This window comes from Balaenoptera ricei, chromosome 20 (assembly GCF_028023285.1).
Source record: "Balaenoptera ricei isolate mBalRic1 chromosome 20, mBalRic1.hap2, whole genome shotgun sequence".
Lineage (NCBI taxonomy): Eukaryota > Metazoa > Chordata > Mammalia > Artiodactyla > Balaenopteridae > Balaenoptera > Balaenoptera ricei.
The window spans coordinates 37,913,569-37,932,111 of NC_082658.1; the positions used below are offsets into that span (position 1 = coordinate 37,913,569).

General features: G+C 48.2%; 1 protein-coding gene across 1 annotated transcript; it reads left to right on the plus strand.

The window, feature by feature from the left end:
* Positions 1-1,751: 1,751 nt before the first annotated feature.
* DYNLL2 (dynein light chain LC8-type 2) lies at positions 1,752-9,086 on the plus strand. The gene is made up of 3 exons (XM_059907105.1): positions 1,752-2,047; positions 4,827-4,965; positions 7,049-9,086. The coding sequence occupies exons 2-3, from the start codon at positions 4,834-4,836 to the stop codon at positions 7,184-7,186; spliced, it is 270 nt and encodes an 89-aa protein (XP_059763088.1). The 5' UTR covers positions 1,752-2,047; positions 4,827-4,833; the 3' UTR covers positions 7,187-9,086.
* Positions 9,087-18,543: the final 9,457 nt, after the last annotated feature.

The following is an 18,543-nucleotide window of genomic DNA, read 5'->3' on the forward strand; positions in this document are numbered from 1 at the left end:
TCCTGGAGATGTTAATAAATGTTTGGATAAAAAAGGTCTTTGGAGTCAGATAAGCTTAGGAAATGCTGGTATAATTTAGATAGGGCACCCAACACCTAGTTTACAGTTTTATTTTTTCTCTGTCAGGAGGATAGTGGAAAGGCTAAAAGTGTAGGCGCTGGGAATTAAATACTGCTGCTGACAAGCTGGGGAATTTGGGGCAAGTTACTGAAATTCTCTAAGAGGTAGTTTCCTCCTCCCCACACGTGCCCCGCCCCCCATTCATTCACACTGAGGCTGACATCAGAATACCCTTGGTGTGAGGGGATACCACAAGCCTTGCCTGTTTCTTTCACATCTCCTGATTGAGGTTGAAGATGATAGAGCAGGTTGGGAAAGCATAAGTGGGAGGGGATGATTTTCTAGGTTTCCCCTGACTCATAATGAACACTAAATTATGATGCTCCAAATCAGAGCAGGTCAGGGCCAGAACAAGCCTGACTTCCTGACCATGGTTTGGGGCAATGAAGGGTTAGGGTTAGGGTTATAGGATGAATGGAAGCTTCTTAATCCTTACTGTGTGGCCCAAATGCTTGGCTCCCCATAAAGACCCTCGCCACCCCTTCAGGTAGACACTTCCTTTGGAAAGAAAAGAGCAGCTTCTTCCTGTTCTCCTTAGGAGGTGGGCGGTGTGGCATGGAGGGCAGGCACTCCCCCAGTGTGCACAGGCATTTACACACACACCCACAAACCCCAGGGGGACTGCTGCCTAGAAGCACCTCTTTTCAGCCTAGAAGCCAGGTCCAGGCCTGACCTGTGGTGGTCTGGCAAGGGCTCCCCGCTCTCTGTTCCTTGTTTCTCTCCTTTATAAGGTGAGGAATACGGATGGGGTGAATTTTAAGGCTCCTGGCTGTACACACATGCTTTGGTTTGTACCTCTAGGGGACGCTATTCACTCCCCCTCTAGTCCTGTCTAACCAGACGGGTAGACTGACTGGAAATGGCTTACTCTCATCTCTCTTCCAGGGGCCTGTGTATCAAAGACAAACCTCCCCTCTCACAATCGCGCTTAGGGTTTGCCTCCATTGCTCTTGAAGATAAACAGCATCTGGGGCCCCAGCTGGGAGTTTAGGTCCTGTGGCCTTGAGACTCCGAACAAAGGCAGAGCAGGAAGGGGAAGGGGCCTTCCCAGAAAGTGAGAGGAGAGGGGAGCTCTGGGGCTGTTTATGGCTTTACCTCTCCGTAGGGCTGGCTGTCCTCTCCTTCCCACAGTTTTGGGGGGGATGGAAGGGGTCCTGTCTTTTCCTCTAAAGCTGATGACTTCACCTCCTTCTCCTTCCTCTTTCTAAGGTTAGGATCTCTACTCCTTCCCCATGGGCTCCCAGGATCTGAAATCTCCATCCCACTCTCTTCCTTTATTCTTCTTCGAATTGGGGTCTTTACGCCCCTCCCTCTTTTTCTCTCTCCTTGAACCCGGCCTCTTTATTCCTTTTTAGGCCTGGCCTCTCCAGCCCTGGATTGAGGGGTCTATATACTTTTTTTTTCTCTTCTGAAGGCCACGTCTCCCTCCCCCAACCTTTCCCAGCTCCCCCTCCCCACCCCCTCCCTCCGTCCCGAGGCATTGTGGGAGGAAACAAGATGTGGGGCGAGAGCGGCGCGGGGAGAAGCCCGCAGTGCGGGGCCGAACGGGCCCAGCCAATGGGGAGCGCGGACGGCGGCGCGCGCGGCGGGGGGGCGGGGCGGGGCGCTATTTCAGTCGGGGGGTCGTGCGTCTGCCGAGCTCGAGGCAGAGCGGAGCAGAGCTGCGACGTGCCAGCGCGGAGCTGGCTAGCTGGCAGGCGGGCCGGCGGGCGCGAGGCGGAGCGCGGGCGGCGGGAGAAACTCGAGGGCGGAGGGCGGAGGGCGGAGGGCGGCGGCGCGAGTGCTCGGCCCGGGCCTGCGGGAGCCGGAGACCGCGGCGGCGGCGGTGGCTGCTGCCAGAGGAGCCGAGGGGACACCGCCCTGCCCGCGCTCTGCCTCAAGCCATCCCTGCTCCCCCGGGACCCCGCGCGGACTCGCCTCCGTAAAGGTGAGCGGTGGGTGGAGGCTGCCCCGGGGCGGCGGCCCAGAGCAGTGCTGGCCTCGGCGTGACGCCCCCGGCGCCTCTCCTGCTCAGGGCTGCGCCACCCTGTGCCCTCCCGACCCTGGGGCCCCCGGCTGCAGAGGTGAGGCCTCCCGCCCCCCGGAATCTCCCTGCGCGCTCGGAGGCCCTTGCTGTCTGGGCCGAGGGAGAGCCGCGGAGCGGGCTCGGGCGTGACGCGGTTCGTCCCGCCGTCGCCACCCTCTGGGGCGTCCTTCCTGCAGCGAGGACGCCCAGTCACTCCGGCGCTGCTCTAGGCCGGACGGGGGAGGGCGGCCGGCCGGGCGGAGGTCCGGGGGGAGGAGGCTTTCTCCTGGCCCAGGTGCCGGCCTTCGGGATCGCAGCCCACTGGAGGATGGGGTGGTGGAGGGAGACGGCCCCTTGGGGATCCGAAGGGAGGAAATACAAGCGTTTGTGCGTGTTGGGGGCTGGGGAGGGCGGGTCGTGTCGTTCGGAGGCTTGGTCTTTTTGTCGCAGGGCCGGGGATAGAGGAGAGTGAGCTGTCCTGGAGTGCCCTTTTCGCTTTTCAGAGGAGCCCCTGGCTCGTGACCGAGGCAGCTGGCCTGGGGCCCTGTGGTCATCCTTCAATCTGGAGGCCCAGGTCCCTTGCTTTTTTTTCTTTTTTTTTTTTCTTCCCCGGGGGGGAGGGGCTACGTTGGCCCCTCCCTTTCCTTTTCTCATTGGCACCTTGGACAGGGGAGACTGGGGCTAGGCCTCACCTCTCAGACGCCTGGGGGGTCCGGGGTGAAGAATCGTGGCATTGTAGTCACAAGATGAACGTTATGTAACTGCAGGCTCTCCTGGAGGGTGAGGTGGTTTTAATTACTGTGACAAAGTTGTTTCTTTGGACTTTGGGAATGAGGCAGTGGGGCAGGTGAGCTTGCTGGGAAAACGGGTGCTGATTTCATACTTTAATCAGGCCCCACCCCACCCTTGGATTTGTAAACAGTGCCCCCTTCCGAGTGGTAACCTGGGATAGGCCACCAGGTGACACTAGTTTTCTTCACACTTAGCGAGCCTTGTAATAGAACATTCTCCCTGTGCTGCTGCTGTTGTACCTTTGTGCAAACCCATTGAAGTTGCCACATTTATCTTATTTTAGCCATTGTTTTTTACAAAGAAGACGTTGGTTTGCCCCAGGTCCTATAGACAACTAGGCCTCGAACAGGGTGTTCCTGACCCTTTCCTCAGCCCCAGCTGGTGCTCGCAGACTCCTCTTGAGGCTCTGACTTTCCCTCTCGGGCGTACGGGAGCACAGGGTGCTGGGGCACTAACCCTTTGCTCTGCCAGCCTTTGCAGAAGTGGAACCAGCCCTGCTTAATTTGCCAGTGTGAGACAAAGGTGCCCCGGATGCAGTAAAGGGTTGCCTGGCTAGCAACTGGCACGCATGCCTCCTTTGCATCTAGTGCAGGCTGAAGAAGTAGTCATGAATTCTGCTTCCCTTTTCAGCCCACCCAGCCCACAGGCTAGCGTGGACTCAGATCAGGGTGGCCTGGAATGATACCAGGGATCTCTCCTTGAGCAGTCAGGTCCCTGTGTAGCTTTGTATCAGATAGGGCTGCAACGACAACATCTTTTATCCACTGGGCAGGCCACAGAGTGGCGCTTTGGGGGAGTAGCACATGAGGTGGGGGGTGGATTGTTACTGCTCTCTGTGATGGGACTGTGGTCAAGGACAGAGGGTAGGATTTTGCAGCTCATCTCTTTTCCTGCAAAGCACCTCACACGCCATAGACTGCTAGGCAGGCCGTGGCCAGCCCTCTTGGAATTCCTGTCATCCTAGGAGGGGACCATGCAAGGTGAGCCCTGGAACTCTGGTTGCTATAGGATGAATGCAGTGTCTTAGATAGTGGGGATATGAAACAGTACTGTTAAAATAATAATTCTTTACCTTTTGTTGTCTCTGTCACCACTGGGCATTGGTAGCCTAGGGCTTGACAGTCTTTTTCTGTGAAGGGCCAGATAGTAAATATTTTAGGCTTTACAGGCCATATAGTTTCTTACAACTATTCAACTCTGCCGTTGTAGTGTGTTCCTATGAAACTGTTTACAAAAGCAGGCTGAATCTGGCTAACGGGCGAGACCATTGTATAGACTGTCCTTGTTTGCAGTGTTCTCATATAACCTTAATTAATCCTTACAACAACTCTTGATAGAGATATCCTCATTGCTAAAATAGAGGTAATCAAATGCAGAAGGGCTAAGTAACTTGTCCACGGACCAGAAGTCAGGCCTAATTCATCTTTCCACTTTGATACCAATGATACAATAATGGTCATTAAATCAAGGGCTTATTATATTAAGGTGTTGCACCACCGGGTTTACCCTGAGGTTAACTCAAGTCCGCATTTTAAGATGATGAATGAGAGCACAAAGTTTAAGCAACTTGCCCAAGGACACAGCTGGTAGATGGTATATTGTAACATCTTGGCTATTGGTGCTATTCAAAATATTGGAAATAGATAAATTTAGAGTTGGAAAAGCCTCATTTTACATGTGATAAAAACTGATGGCTTATTATGTTTTTTTAATTATTTACCTTGTGTTTCCCAGACTTGGCGACCATGTCTCTGCTAAAATCTTAGGAGCTCCCTTTTCTAATGCCTCATATCTGTGTTTTCTATTGGCCTCATCTTCTGTGCTCTCCTCTCCCAGCCCCACACCCAGCTGTTAGTGTTCATTGCCCAGAGCATGGGATTGCAGCCTCACCTCTTTGCTTCTTCTGCAGTGTCACGATGTCTGACCGGAAGGCAGTGATCAAGAACGCAGACATGTCTGAGGACATGCAACAAGATGCCGTTGACTGCGCCACGCAGGCTATGGAGAAGTACAACATAGAGAAGGACATTGCTGCCTATATCAAGAAGGTGTGCTGGGAGAGCTGTGGTTGGTGGTCAGGGGTAGGGATGGATAGCTGAGCTATGCCCCAGGGAGGGCTGGAGCTGGGGGCATAGGAAAGTAGGTATATTCCATGCAAACAGAACCCTACGAACTTGCAAAGGAGATAAATTAGGGGATGATTCTTATTTATTAAAGCATTTACCTTAAGAGTTCTTAATAGGAACTCTGCCGGGATTGTGTGTATGTTTACAGATAGTTATGTGACTGCAAAAGCAATGGGGAGTGAAGCTTCAGGATTAAATATAACTGTCCCAATTCAGAACTGTTTAAAATGAAGATCAAGGATGTTTGAATGGATAACATAAGATCATATACAAATTTTCAGGGAGGGAGCTGCATCATTTAAAGTGGGATAGCCCTATAAGTAATTCTCATTATGTAGGAGGTTTCCTTTTCTTTAAAAGGACTCAGGTGGGGAGTTCCCTGGCCGTCCAGTGGTTAAGACTTGGTGCTTCCACTGTCATGGGCCGGGTTCAGTCCCTGGTCAGGGAACTAAGATCCCACAAGCCGAGCTGCGCGGCCAAAAAAAAAGGGACTCACGTACTAAATCGTCCCTTTCTCCCTACCTTCTTGAGGAAAGGGTGGGCTTGAATATATATATATATTTTTAATAGATGAGCATTACTGGGGCAATAGGTTTAGTCCCTGAAGAATTCCTGGGTGAATGGATATAGTTAACATATATATAGTGAGGAAGCTGCTGAGCTAGAGGTGAAAGGTGGTCCCCAGGGTCCCTGATTCCCAGTCAGGGTCCATGTCCATTGGTGGCATAGTCCCAGTCTTTGATACTCTTAATTCTGGTATCCCAAGGATGCCTAAGAGCCATGGCATTCTGGTCCATACAGGTGGTAGAGTGTCCTTGAGTTTTACAGAACTCTTTCCTTTCTGTATGGGTGGTATGAGAAGAGGAAACTGGGGTCCTGAGAGACTTTCTCTTTCTGTGTGTGTAGCCAGGGGGTGCAGAGCTGGCAAGGCTGCTAGGCGTGCTGGTTCCTTGTTGAGTGATGGTTTTTCTGTTCTATTCAGGGAGAGAATGTAGAATCATGGACTCTTAGGGCCAGAAGAATCGCTTTCTCGTGTTGCTGATGGGGGAAATGGGGAAGCAACTATGGCTCTCCTATGTTACACAGGGTCTTCAGTCAGGAATAAAGCTGAGTGTGGTGACCCACGCCCTTTCCACTGTTTCCTATACCTTTTGGAGTTACGTGGTATGGGGGCTGTGAGGGGGCTAAACAAGTTGCAGGTTGAGCCCCTAGGGGCCCGAGCCCCAAGGTTGGCAGCATTGCTGGGCCCACGGCGGAGGGCTGCTGTCCTTTCACAGCCATGGCAGGATGCATCTAGAACTGAGCCATCTGCTTCCTGCTGGGTCCACAGAGTGGGAGGGTCTGTCTAATAAGGTCGTGAGGATTTCTGAGCTGGCTTTGGTGCTGAACTTGTTCTACCCCTGAGAGAGGTGAGGGAATTGCCTTGATCTCATGGTTGAGGTCCTTTTTCTGGTGCTTACAGCCCACATAGTGCCTGGCACCCTGGGGTGTCTTTAATGTTGGCTTACACAGAATTGCTTCCTGGTACTCCTGCAAGTACTCCGGGTACTTTTGTTCCCCGTTTTGCTCTAGTGTCTTGGTTTTTGGCATTTGGAAAATGCTGGTCTAGTAACGTGAGAGGTAGCAAGTGGCAAGGCAGGGAGGCTTGCTCCTCTTTTGCTCAATGCTGCGTGACACTGGAGTGGTCATTTATTCCACTGGCTTTTCTGATTCCCTTGCTGAAGAATTGTGGGGTGGGCTTTTGAAAAGCAGGGTAGCTAGAGGAATGAGAGATGATCAGGGTGTAAAGTGCTAGAGGGAAATAATGGAGCCTTTGTGGTGTTCCATTATTAACGAAGGCGTGTCCTAGCCAACCTTAGAACCTGAGCTCCTGAGGTTCAGAGGACCGAGGCCGTGGACTGGGGGCGGGGTGGGGCTGACAGCTAAACTAATCAGACTCTCATTCTGATTTCTCATCCTCCAGCTGTCCTAATCACCTTTTTTCTCTTTTTTATTCTTCTTTTAGGAATTTGACAAGAAATATAACCCTACCTGGCATTGTATTGTGGGCCGAAATTTTGGCAGCTACGTTACACACGAGACAAAGCACTTCATCTATTTTTACTTGGGTCAAGTTGCAATCCTCCTCTTCAAGTCAGGCTAGGTGGCCGCAGTGAAGGTGTCAGTGGCGGCGGCAGTGATGGCAAGCAGGCGGCGTTGCTGGGACTGTTTTGCACTGGGGCCAGCATCAGGATGTCTTCTCCAATGGCTGTGCTACTGCATGGACTGTATACTCGATTTCATGTGTATGTCGCAGTAAACAAAACCAAACTTCTTTCTGTTTAGTTGCCTGGGGAAGAAGGCTGCTTTATGTTTATTTTTCAAGACTTAAATTTTTTTTTTTGGTTGTATTGCACTAGGAAATCTCTCCCACCCTTCTCTTTTCTCTTTCTCTCCCTATACAAATAAAAAGCCCTCAACAAAGCCTGTAAGACTAGGAGGGCTGGGGAAAAGAAATAGGTTTCTGGAGGTGGAACTAAAACTGTGCAGCTGCCTCTTCCTGGTGGTGGATGCTGCTTTGGGAGGGCCAGGGAGGCTGCAGTGTTAGGATTGACCAGGAGAGAGGGATAGGAAGGAGGGTAGGGGGATTGATCTAGTACCAGGGAGAATATTCCACTGAACTGTGATTCCACGGCTTGGGGCAGAGGGTGGGGCAGGGGCTGGATTCTTTAAGGGGCCCTGAGACGTGTTTGTCTGTGGTGTGTGGGAGTGGGGAGCAGACTTATCTTGCTGTCTTTGTCAGAAGAATTTCTAAGTGAGGGCTGTGTCTTTTATTCTTTTATTCTTCCTGCCAGAGCTCATGCTAGGAGGATGTTGAGGGTAGGATTAGCTTGATTTTTTTTCTTTTCATTCTTCTCTCCTTCTGTCTGCTCCCTGCTTAGCTCTCTGTTTTCTCATTCCTCCGGAGTTCTCTTAGAGCAGCCCCTGGTAGTTGGCTGGCAAGGGAATTTCTGGTGACTAGTTCTTAGTTAGGTCTTAGCAATCAAACCAAATCAATGTGTCCCTTGATTTTCCTCTGTGTATATGTGTGTTGAGTGTGTGTATATCTTGGTTTGGGGTAGAGGGGAGGGAGGGGCAGGACTGTGGAATCTCTAGGGTGTATGCGTAGAAGAGTAGGCCTTTATGTTAAAAACCTCTGGGGGCCTCTGTTTTGGGGGTGAAGACGGGTATCCCCCTACCCCGCCTCAGCCATCTGGCCTAGACACTGCTTGCCCTATGGCTGTCTGCTCCCAGGAAGGCTTTAGGAGGATAGTCCAGGATGAGGTCATGCTACCATCCATCCTGGAGCTGGGTCTCAGTGGAGAGGGAAAGTGACTTTGTGAATGGTGGCAGCCTCTTGTGGGAGGCAGGGGTGGAAGTGTGATAAAGGGCTGTTGAGGGGCTTTGGGGGAACTTGGAGGAGGTCAGTCTTGCAGTGGTGAAGCCAGGAATTAGGGGATGGAGCAGGACCGCTAGTGGGAGGAGATTCCAAGGGGAGTGCTCGGGAAATCTTGTCTGTGGATCAAACAGGGATGGGGTGGGGGATGGGGTGGGGGGAGTCATTACTGATTGAGCTGTTGATTCTTGTGAATCGCATTAAACACTCTCATGTGTAGGGTTGATGCTGTGGAGGGGGTTTGGGATCCAGCTCATTCTCTCTTTTTTTTTCCCAAGTCCATCCTAGAGGTTGGTGGGGAGGCAGGAGAATGCCCCCTTCTCAAGCCTTTAGTGTGTGCTGAGCTTTCTTTTTGATGCTAACAGGGGAGGGTGGGGACTGGGATGGTGAGTGAGTTCCCTGTATCAAACCCTTTGGTGGGCATGAGACTGAGTGCTTGAGTTTAGGTTTATTTTTTTATGAATGTCCAGATCCGTTTCCCCCTGCCCTCCCAGACTTGTGTGGCCAGTTGGAAACGTCTGGTTTGTGTTCCTCTCTCCCTCGTTTCTGGAGCAGGGGCTGAGACCCCGCCACATCTCCTGTGCTCTGCATCCACGCCTCTTTTGGACATTAAAGGTCGATTGATGCACTTCTGAGCTGTTTGGGTTTCTTTGGGGGTAAAGGGGATGGCCTGGTGGCGGTGGTGCCACACATGGGTGGGGTGGGTATCTAGGGTGGAGTAGAATGGGGGCCAAAGAGATACTGAATCAGGTCTTAGTTAGAGGGCCTAGGCTTGGGCCCCTTAAGTGGAGGAAAATAACCAGCAGCACTCACCCACAAGATTTCTTGGGTCATTGGTGGAGGTGGTCTGGTGAGCCGCATTTTGAGTCTTCCATATAATAGATGCTGAGACCTGGAGGCTGTTTCTCTTAGCTCTAGCCACTCAGGAACGGAGAAGCTGAGGGTCTTCAGAAAGGTGGAAGCTGAGTGGTTCTCTGACTCTTGGGTTATCCTGGTTGTCCCACTTGGGGCTCCTGCCCACACACACCTGGAGAAGTCAGCAGTACCGAGACGCTTCTGAGAAGTATCTGCCCACCCGTGTGACCCTAAGCCACTGGTGTCTGGGCTTATGGCTACAATTCTTGTGGAGGGTGTTTGGGAGCAGAGGTGCTTTATACTCATTTCTGTTGTCAGTTATTCACTGAAAAACATTTCTGAGTTTTATACTTGGGCCTAGGATGCTGTTCACATAGGAGAACAGGACAGGGAAGTTCTGTTCTTTCATGGCACGTACATTCTAGTGGACAGAGCAGACGTACACATTAAAAAGCCAGTAGTGACAAATACTATCAAGGAAATAAACTGGGCAATGAGCTATCGGTGTTGGAGGTAGGTGGATCCGGTTCCTCCACATAGTTGAAAGTTGGTGGGCTGGATCCTGGGGAGAAAAACCTCCAGGGCAGTGAGGTCCTAAGGGAGTAAGACGAGGGGCTCTAGAACCTCAACTTCTGTTCCCACGTTTGCTGGTATGAATGATTTGACAGAGCTGGAGCTTTGGAGGAGGAGAGGGGGCCACGGTCCACATTTTATCTGCAATGGGTGCCTCTAGGGTCAAAACTCATCCTGTCCTGATGGGAGAGGCAGTCCAGGTAGCATCTGTGGACAGCACACTCCTGCACGGGTAGGTACATGGTGCTCATCTAGGAGGTTAATCCTGCAAGGCTTCCTGATGAGCCCCCACCCCACGGGGCCCAGGAGGGGCACCACGGGAGGATCGACTACAGAAGGGGCTGTGGAAGGCAGATGGGAACTGTGGCAAAGAGGAACGCAGCCACTGTCGGAACTGTGGCCAGGCAGAGGAAGCAGGAGCTTCAGTATCCCACCTCTCTTTCATCCTGTTCTCCAGTCTCCTGGGGACCTCCTTTTGGCTGAACCTAACAAAAGTCAGGCAGAGGACAAGGCTGACCCAGGGATGCAGTCTGTAGGGGTCAGCCCCCCTCCCCCCAGGGAACATAGCAGGAGAATGAATCTAAGAGGGGCAAACCAAACCAGCATGGTAGGAAATTCTCTGTTGCCGTGGGCAACGTGTCTGTCTCTCCCCAGAACTCTAGTGACCTCTCGCCTAGACGGAAGGTGTGGCCGTCTCCTAAACTATCCCCTTACTTCCTTCAGGTCTTTCCTCAAACATCCTCTTATAAGAGGGGCCTGCTGACACCCTACAGAAAATAGTACCACTCCCCCATCACTGTTAACCTTACCCAGTTTAATTCAGCATAGCGCCTGCCAATGCTTGACATTCGTTTACTTATTGATCTTTCACAAGTAGAACGTAAGCTTGAGAGCAGAGCCATTGTCTCTTTTCTTCACTGCTTTATCTTCAAGCCCCCAGAACAGCATCTGTGCTGTAAGGAATGCTTGATAAATGTTGATTGGCCAAATGAAAAAAGAGTGCAAGCAAGCATGGGCAACCCGGCTTTTCCCGAAGACACTTTTGCTTTTGGCTTGACTTCCGCTTGCTGGCCAAGCCCTGGAAAGGCGTCAGTGGGTCACTCCGCAAGTGTGTTCATGCCTCAGCCCTTCTTCATTATCAGCTAAGGGAGAATGAAAGAGTGTGTTCATAAAGTACATTTTATTTTTAAAGCATCTCAGTTTATGTCCCTGAAACCTCCAAGCACCCCTCTGAGCTAGACCCCAGGCAGTCATTAGCCGTGTTTTTGGATAAGCAAACTGAATCAGAGAGGGTGGGTGACTTGCCAAAGCACACATAGCTGGTAGTGTTACTAGTGCCCAGGCACTGTGACTTATAAGGGCTGACCTGGGGTTGACAGCAGTGGTCTCGCTGATACTCCTTGAGATTTAGGCCCAGCTCCCTGAGCTTGGGGGTGAATGCCCTGTTCACTGACGTTCCCTTTCCTGGGCTCTGCTTCAGCAAAGGCAATGAGGATAATTCCCAGGCCTTCTCTTCTCCTCACTACTCTTGTCTACTAAACATTGAGGAAGTGCCTCTTCCTTCTTGAAGCTTCATGAAAGGGGTAATGAGTCTTCTGGATTTAGGAGAGAGCAGACTCCCAGAGTTCTGACTCAGGACTCCCCTGACCTAAAGGCATAGCTTCCCCACCACTCTGGTAACAAGGAGTGACCTCTCATCTGTTGAGGTCATGTGTACCGGTGTGTGTATCTTTGTGACACAATGGGCTTGGTGTCCACACCAGTGTACGTGCATACTCCTATGCACAGACTGCTGCTGTACCAGTATAGAAGGATTGATAAGAAAAGGTCAAGGAGGACCCAAGTCCTTGTGCCTCTCCTCCCTTGCTTTGTCCAAACAAAGATGTGTTTATAGTGAGGCTGCTGGACATTGCTGTCTTGGGCTTTAGAGAGAGGCCAAACATGCAAAAACAGTGTGGTGTTGTGGACAGAACTGGGGTTGAGTCCCAGCTCCTACACTTAACCACTGTATGAAGTTGGGCAAGTCATTTGACTCTGAAGTTTAATTTCTTCATCTGTAAAATGGGGATGATACCTATCTACCCTAAAGGGTGGTTATGAGGATCAAATGACATCATGTATGTGAAAGTGCTTTGAAATTGGAACAGGATGATGATGATGAAGATGCTGGTGATTAGGGTCGGTGATGATAAATCTTGGGGAAAGAATAAAGGATTCTGGGAAGTCAGGCCTCCCTGAATCTCCCCTCATGTCTCAGTGTACTGGCCTTCTCCCGCGTTGTCCAATTGTATCATATTATAGAGAAGGAAATTAAGAACTGGACAGGGAAAGAAACTTACCTAAGATCTCATGGATGTTTGGGATAATTGGGATGTAGAACTTGGCCCCCTAACTCCCTGGCTGGTCTGATCCTGAGGTGGTAGAGGGGACTATCTTATCACTCGGCGCTAAGCCCCCTAACTGAACTCTGAAATGCCTTGTACTTGGTGATGGCGTACAATTCAGTGGTTTTTAGTATATTCAAAGAGTTGTGCAACCATCACCACTATCTAATTCCAGAACATTTTCATCACTCCTCAAAGAAACCTTGCACCCATTTGCAGTCACTCCTCATTCTTCCTTCTCTCTAGCCCCTGTAAACCACTAATGTATTTTCTATCACTGTGAATTTGCCTAGTCTGGACATTTCATATAAATGGAATCATACAATATGTGGCCTTTTGTGTCTGGCTTCTTTCACTTAGCATAACGTTTTCAAGGTTCATCTGTGTTGTAATATTTATCAGTACTTCATTCCTTTTTCTGGCCAAGTAATGTTCCACTGTATGGATATATCACATTTTATCATTCTGTTTATGTATCATTTGAGTGACTTTTGGGTTGGTTCCACTTTTTGCCTATTGTGACTAGTGCTGCTATGAACATTAATGTATAAGTTTTTGTGTGGACAGATGTTTTCAATTCTCTTGGGTCATTTTTTTTTTTTAATGTCAGTTTACTTTTCTATTTTTAAAAAATCTAGATAGATATCGGCAAATTTTTTTCTGTGAAGGGTCTGATAGTAAATATTTTAGGCTTTGTGGGCCATATGACATTGTGTATGTTGTGTATGTAGTTGTTCCAATTACTGAACTCTGCCATTGCAGCTTGCAAGCAGCCATAGCCAGTATGTAAACAAATAACATGAATATGTTCCAGTAAAACTTTAAACAGGCAGTGGGTTAGATTTGGCCTGTGGATTACAGTTTGCCAATCCCTAATTTAGATGATAGACTCACATAATCCAACATTCCAAAAGTACAAACAGTGAAAATCCTCCCTCCTACTTCTGTCCCAGAGCCCCGGGGCTCCCCTCCTTAGAAGCAATTAATATTATGAGATTTTGTATCCCCTTTCAGGGGCAGTTGATAAAGAGCATATTTTTAAAAATTAATTAATTTATTTATTTTTGTCTGCATTGGGTCTTTGCTGATGCGCGGCTCTCTCCAGTTGCAGCGAGTGGGGGCCACTCCTTGTTGTGGTGTGCAGGCCTCTCATTGCGGTGGCTTCTCTTGTTGCGGAGCTCGGGTTCTATGCGCGTGGGCTTCAGTAGTTGTGGCACACGGGCTCAGTAGTTGTGGCTCGCGGGCTCTAGAGCGCAGGCTCAGTAGTTGTGGCGCATGGGCCCAGTTGCTCCTTGGCATGTGGGATCTTCCCGGACCAGGGCTCGAACCCGTGTCCCCTGCATTGGCAGGTGGATTCTTAACCACTGCGCCACCAGGGAAGCCCTATAAAGAGCATATTTTTAAGTGGTCGTGTAGCATTCCACTGCGTTACAGATAGTTTAATAAATATGAAAGGACTAACATATCTGAAGGCATGCCCTGAAAGGCAGAACACTATTCTAGGAGTGTCGCCCTGACCTGCCCAGTTGATTCCTCCATTAGAATAATCCTTTGAACTCCTGGGATTTGCCCAGGAGTTTTGGGGGGCATGCCTGATGAATATGTTGAGTGATCCCTTTTGGATCAAAAACAAGCTCTGACTCTCAAGGGATGCAAGATTTTCTTAGGTGGTATTTGTGGCAGTCAGTTGCACCACAGAGATAGAGAGATGCAAGCTGTGGATATCTATCCTACCTATTCCATCTATCCATCCATCCTCTATCTTTCAATTATCTATCAATCAATTTATCTATTTATATCTATCTATCTATCCATCTATATTTATTGCGAGGAATTGGCTTTTGCCACTCTAGGGATCAGGTAGGCAAGTCTGGAATCTGTAGTGCATGCCATGAGGAAGGTCAGGCTGGAAACTCTCAGGCAGGCGCTGACGCTGCAGTACACAGGTGGAATTTCTTGAGGGAAACCTCAGGCCTTTCAATTGGTTGGATCAGGTCCACCCAGATTATCCAGGAAATTTCCTTTACGTAAAGTTAACTGATTGTAGATGTTATCACATTTACAAAATACCTTCACAGCAACACCTATGTTAGTGTTTGAATATCTAGGTACTAGAGAGTAGCCAACTTGACACATAAAACTGATCATCACAGACCACATCTGGTCAACCTGGCACCAATACACATCTCCTAAACCATACTTAATCTCCAAATAAAGACAATAACAAAGTCATATTTCCACCTAACATGATACAATTATTCTGTGTACAATTGAAAATGTGCTAACCCTTTCCCCAGAAGAGGAGGCAAAGTCTTTGGATGATGTTCACTCCCCTCCTTGATAATCCTATAACTTCAATAATGTAAACTTAGTTTTTATTGGTATGTTTTATGTTAGATGACAAGGGGATAAGAGAGGGAAGAAAAAATACACAAACATTCTCACAATAAAATAAGGAATAAATACTCATAATAATACAGCCTTCAGTTCTGAAATTGGTCAGGTGGTCATAGCTGGTATTTATAACTACCTTCTTCTACTACCCATTCCATATTTCCTTTACCCTCAGCAAGCACCTCAGTGCTGGTTGTGGTTCTTTTCCTGGTGGGATGCCCCCAAACATCCATTCTTGAAGGGTCTGTGCCATTAGAAGTCTTGCCTGAATTGTGTTGTTATAGTATTTCATTGGCTTTAGTCACGGGCTATGATAGTACTAAGAGATGCCCTAAGGGATCTCCTGTATTCCAGACATACTTTTCCTTACCTCCATTATGTAGTAGCAGCCCACTTTCCCCTTGGCAGGCAGAATCAATCACCCCAGCCAGTCCAGTAACTCCCATCTTTGTCTGTTTATTTAGAAGGATGAGGAGTCCAAAATAGAGGTAGCAGTCTTAACTTCCAATTCAATGGAATCATTGTTGTGTTTCCAGGTGGAAGTGTTCCTCCCTTTGGAATGAAGATGTCTATATCAGCAAGCATATGGTTGTAGACAGGAAGCAAAATTTTTCTTATCAATCACTAGGGTTAATATTGAATGCTGCCATGCCATTTCCACTCCTTGATTCCTGGAACCATGAATCCTAGCTGTGGGAGAAATAACACCATGCATGGAATGCTGATTTGACGTTGCCCCAGCCCTGCAAGGTGTTGCCACCTAGCTAGTTCTGTAACTGGATCTTCAAAAGGCCATTCAACCTTTCTATCAAGCCAGCTACTTCAGGATGGCGGGCAATATAGTAAGACCAGTAAAGTCCACGAACATGAGCCCATTACTGCACTTCATTTGCTGTGAAGTGAGTTCCTTGACTAGAAGCAATGCTGTGTGGAATACCATGATGGTGGATAAGGCATTCTGGAAGTCCACAGATGGCAGTTTTTGCAGAAGCATTACATGCAGGGAAAGCAAATCCATATCCAGAGTAAGAACAAAGCACTATCCCTTCCATGATGGAAGCAATCCAATGTAATCAATCTGCCATGAGGCAGCGGGCTGATCACCCCAGGGAATGGTGCCGGGTCTCAGGGTTGGTCTTTGCTGCTGGCAGACTGGGCCCTCAGCACTGGCTGTAGCCAGCTTGGCCTCGGTGAGTGGACGCCCACGTGGCTGAGCCCACGCATAGCCTCCATCCCTGCCATCTGGCTGCTTTGCTTATAAGCCAATGGGCAATGACGGGGCGGCTGGTCACCCTATCCCCCTGATTACTAAAGTCCTCCTCTGTGGAGGTCACCCTTTGGTGAGCATTCACATGGGACATAAATATCTTCACATTCCTTGCCCATTCAGAGAGGCCTATGACCTAGATTCCTTGTCACCAATTTTCCAATCACGTTCCTTCCAAGTCCCTGGCTATCTAGTCAAATCATTGGCCACAGCTCATGAACCAAACTTATGCCTCTGGCCATTTCTTTTCAAAATGAACAGCCAGGTGCCCTGATCAGAGTTCTGCCCTCAGGGAAGATTTACCTTCACCGCTGTCCTATAGGATGCACTAGAAAGGGCTGCAGTGCTGTAGCTATCCACTTTTGGGGGATGCCTACATATCGTGCAGAACCATCTGTAAACCAGTCCTGAGTTTTCTCTTCCTCAGTCAGCTGGTTATAGGGAACTCCCCATGAGGCCATAGGGGCAGGCTGGGAGAGAAAAGGCAATGTGGCAGGAGTAGGGACTATGGGTGTTTGGGCCACTTCATACCAAAGAAAAAGAACTGAGATATAGATATTTATATATATGTGTATAAATCCCCACACCATATATAATATACATTCATACATATATTATACCATTGATAATATATGAGCAATAAGATAATATCAGTATATGATTCTGATAGGTATGTTAGGATATATAATATATTAATATATGATATATTCTCTCTGTGTAAAGAGATTTACTGTAAGTATATATTCTCTCTGTGTAAAGAGATTTACTGTAAGTACTTGGCTTATGTGTTTGTGGAGGCTGGCTAGGCAAGTTTGAAATCTGTAGACTGGCAGGCTGGGACTCTGATAGGAGCTGAAGCTCCAGTCCACAAGCAGAATTTCTTCTTCCTCAGGGAAACCTCAATTCTGTTCTTATTTATTTATTTATTTGGCTGTGTTGGGTCTTCGTTCCTGCGCGTGGGCTTTTCTCTGGTTGCAGAGAGTGGGGGCCACTCTTCGTTGCAGTGCACAGGCTTCTCATTGCAGTGGCTTCTCTTGTTGTAGAGCACAGGCTCTAGGCACGCGGGCTTCAGTAGTTGTGGCATATGGACTCAGTAGTTGTGGCTTGCGGGCTCAAGAGCACAGGCTCAGTAGTTGTGGTGCACGGGCTTAGTTGCTCCGTGGCATGTGGGACCTTCCTGGACAAGGGATGGAACCTGTGTCCCCTGCATTGGCAGGCGGATTCTTAACCACTGCGCCACCAGGGAAGCCCTCAATTCTGTTCTTAATGCCCTTCAACTGAGTGGATCAGGCCCACCCATATTATCCAGGATAATCTCCTTTCCTTCTTTCTTTCAACTGATTGTAGATATTAATCTCATCTACAAAACACCTTCACAGAAACACCTAGATTAGTATTTGATTGAATAATTTGGTACCATAGCCTAGCCAAGTTGACACATAAAACAACTGACAGAATTTATAAACTGAGAAAGTTGTAACTTCTCATAGAGGAACCCAAACATGTTCAAAGAGGCAGGTCATTTTTAAAAACAGTTTTATTGTAGTGTAATTGACATACAATAAATTGCATGGATTTAAAGTGTACAATTTAATAAGTTTTGACACATGTATATACCATTAAAACTATCACCACAATTAAGATAGGAAACATTCCCATCACACCCAAAAGTCTCCTCATAACCCCTTGTAATCCCACCCTCTCCCTTCCTTGCCTCCCTTGCAGCCCCTGTCACCAGACAACCACTGATCTACTTTTTGTCCCTATAGATTAGTTTGCATTTTCCAGAATTTTATAAAAATGGAATCATACAATATTACTTTTTCTGGGTCTGGTTTCTTTCACTCAGTATAATTATTTTGAGATTCATCCATGTCGTTCTTCTGTGTATCATAGTTTATTCTTTTTTGTTGGTGAGTAGTATTCCAGTGTATGGATATATAAGATGTATTAATCCATTCCCTAACTGAAGGACACTTGGGTTTCCATTTGGTGATTATGAATAAAGTTGCTATAAACATTTGTGTATAAGTTTTATATTAATGTCGGGTTTTATTTCATTTGGATAAATAAGAGTGGGATTGCTGGATTTTATGGTAAGTGTTTGTTTACGTTAAAAGAAACTGCCAAACTATTTTCCAGAGTGGCCACACCATTTTACATTCCCACCAGCAATGTATGAGAGTTTCATTGGCTTCCATCTTGTTAACACTAGCTATTGTCAGTTTTTCTTTTTTAATTTTAACTTTTCAGATAGGTATATAGTGATATCTCATTGTGTTTTTTGTTTGTTTGTTTTGTTTTTTATTAATTAATTTATTAGTTATATTTGTTTGCACTGAGTCTTTGTTGCTGCACGCGGGTTTTCTCTAGTTGTGGTGAGCGGGGGCTACTCTTCATTGTGGTGCACAGGCTTCTCATCGTGGTGACTTCTCTTGTTGTGGAGCACGGGCTCTAGGCCGTGAGGGCTTCAGTAGTTGCAGCACGTGGGCTCAGTAGTTGTGGCTCGCAGGCTCTAGAGCGCAGGCTCAGTAGTTGTGGCGCACGGGCTTAGTTGCTCCATGGCATGTGGGATCTTCCCAGACCAGGGCTCGAACCCGTGTTCCCCGCAT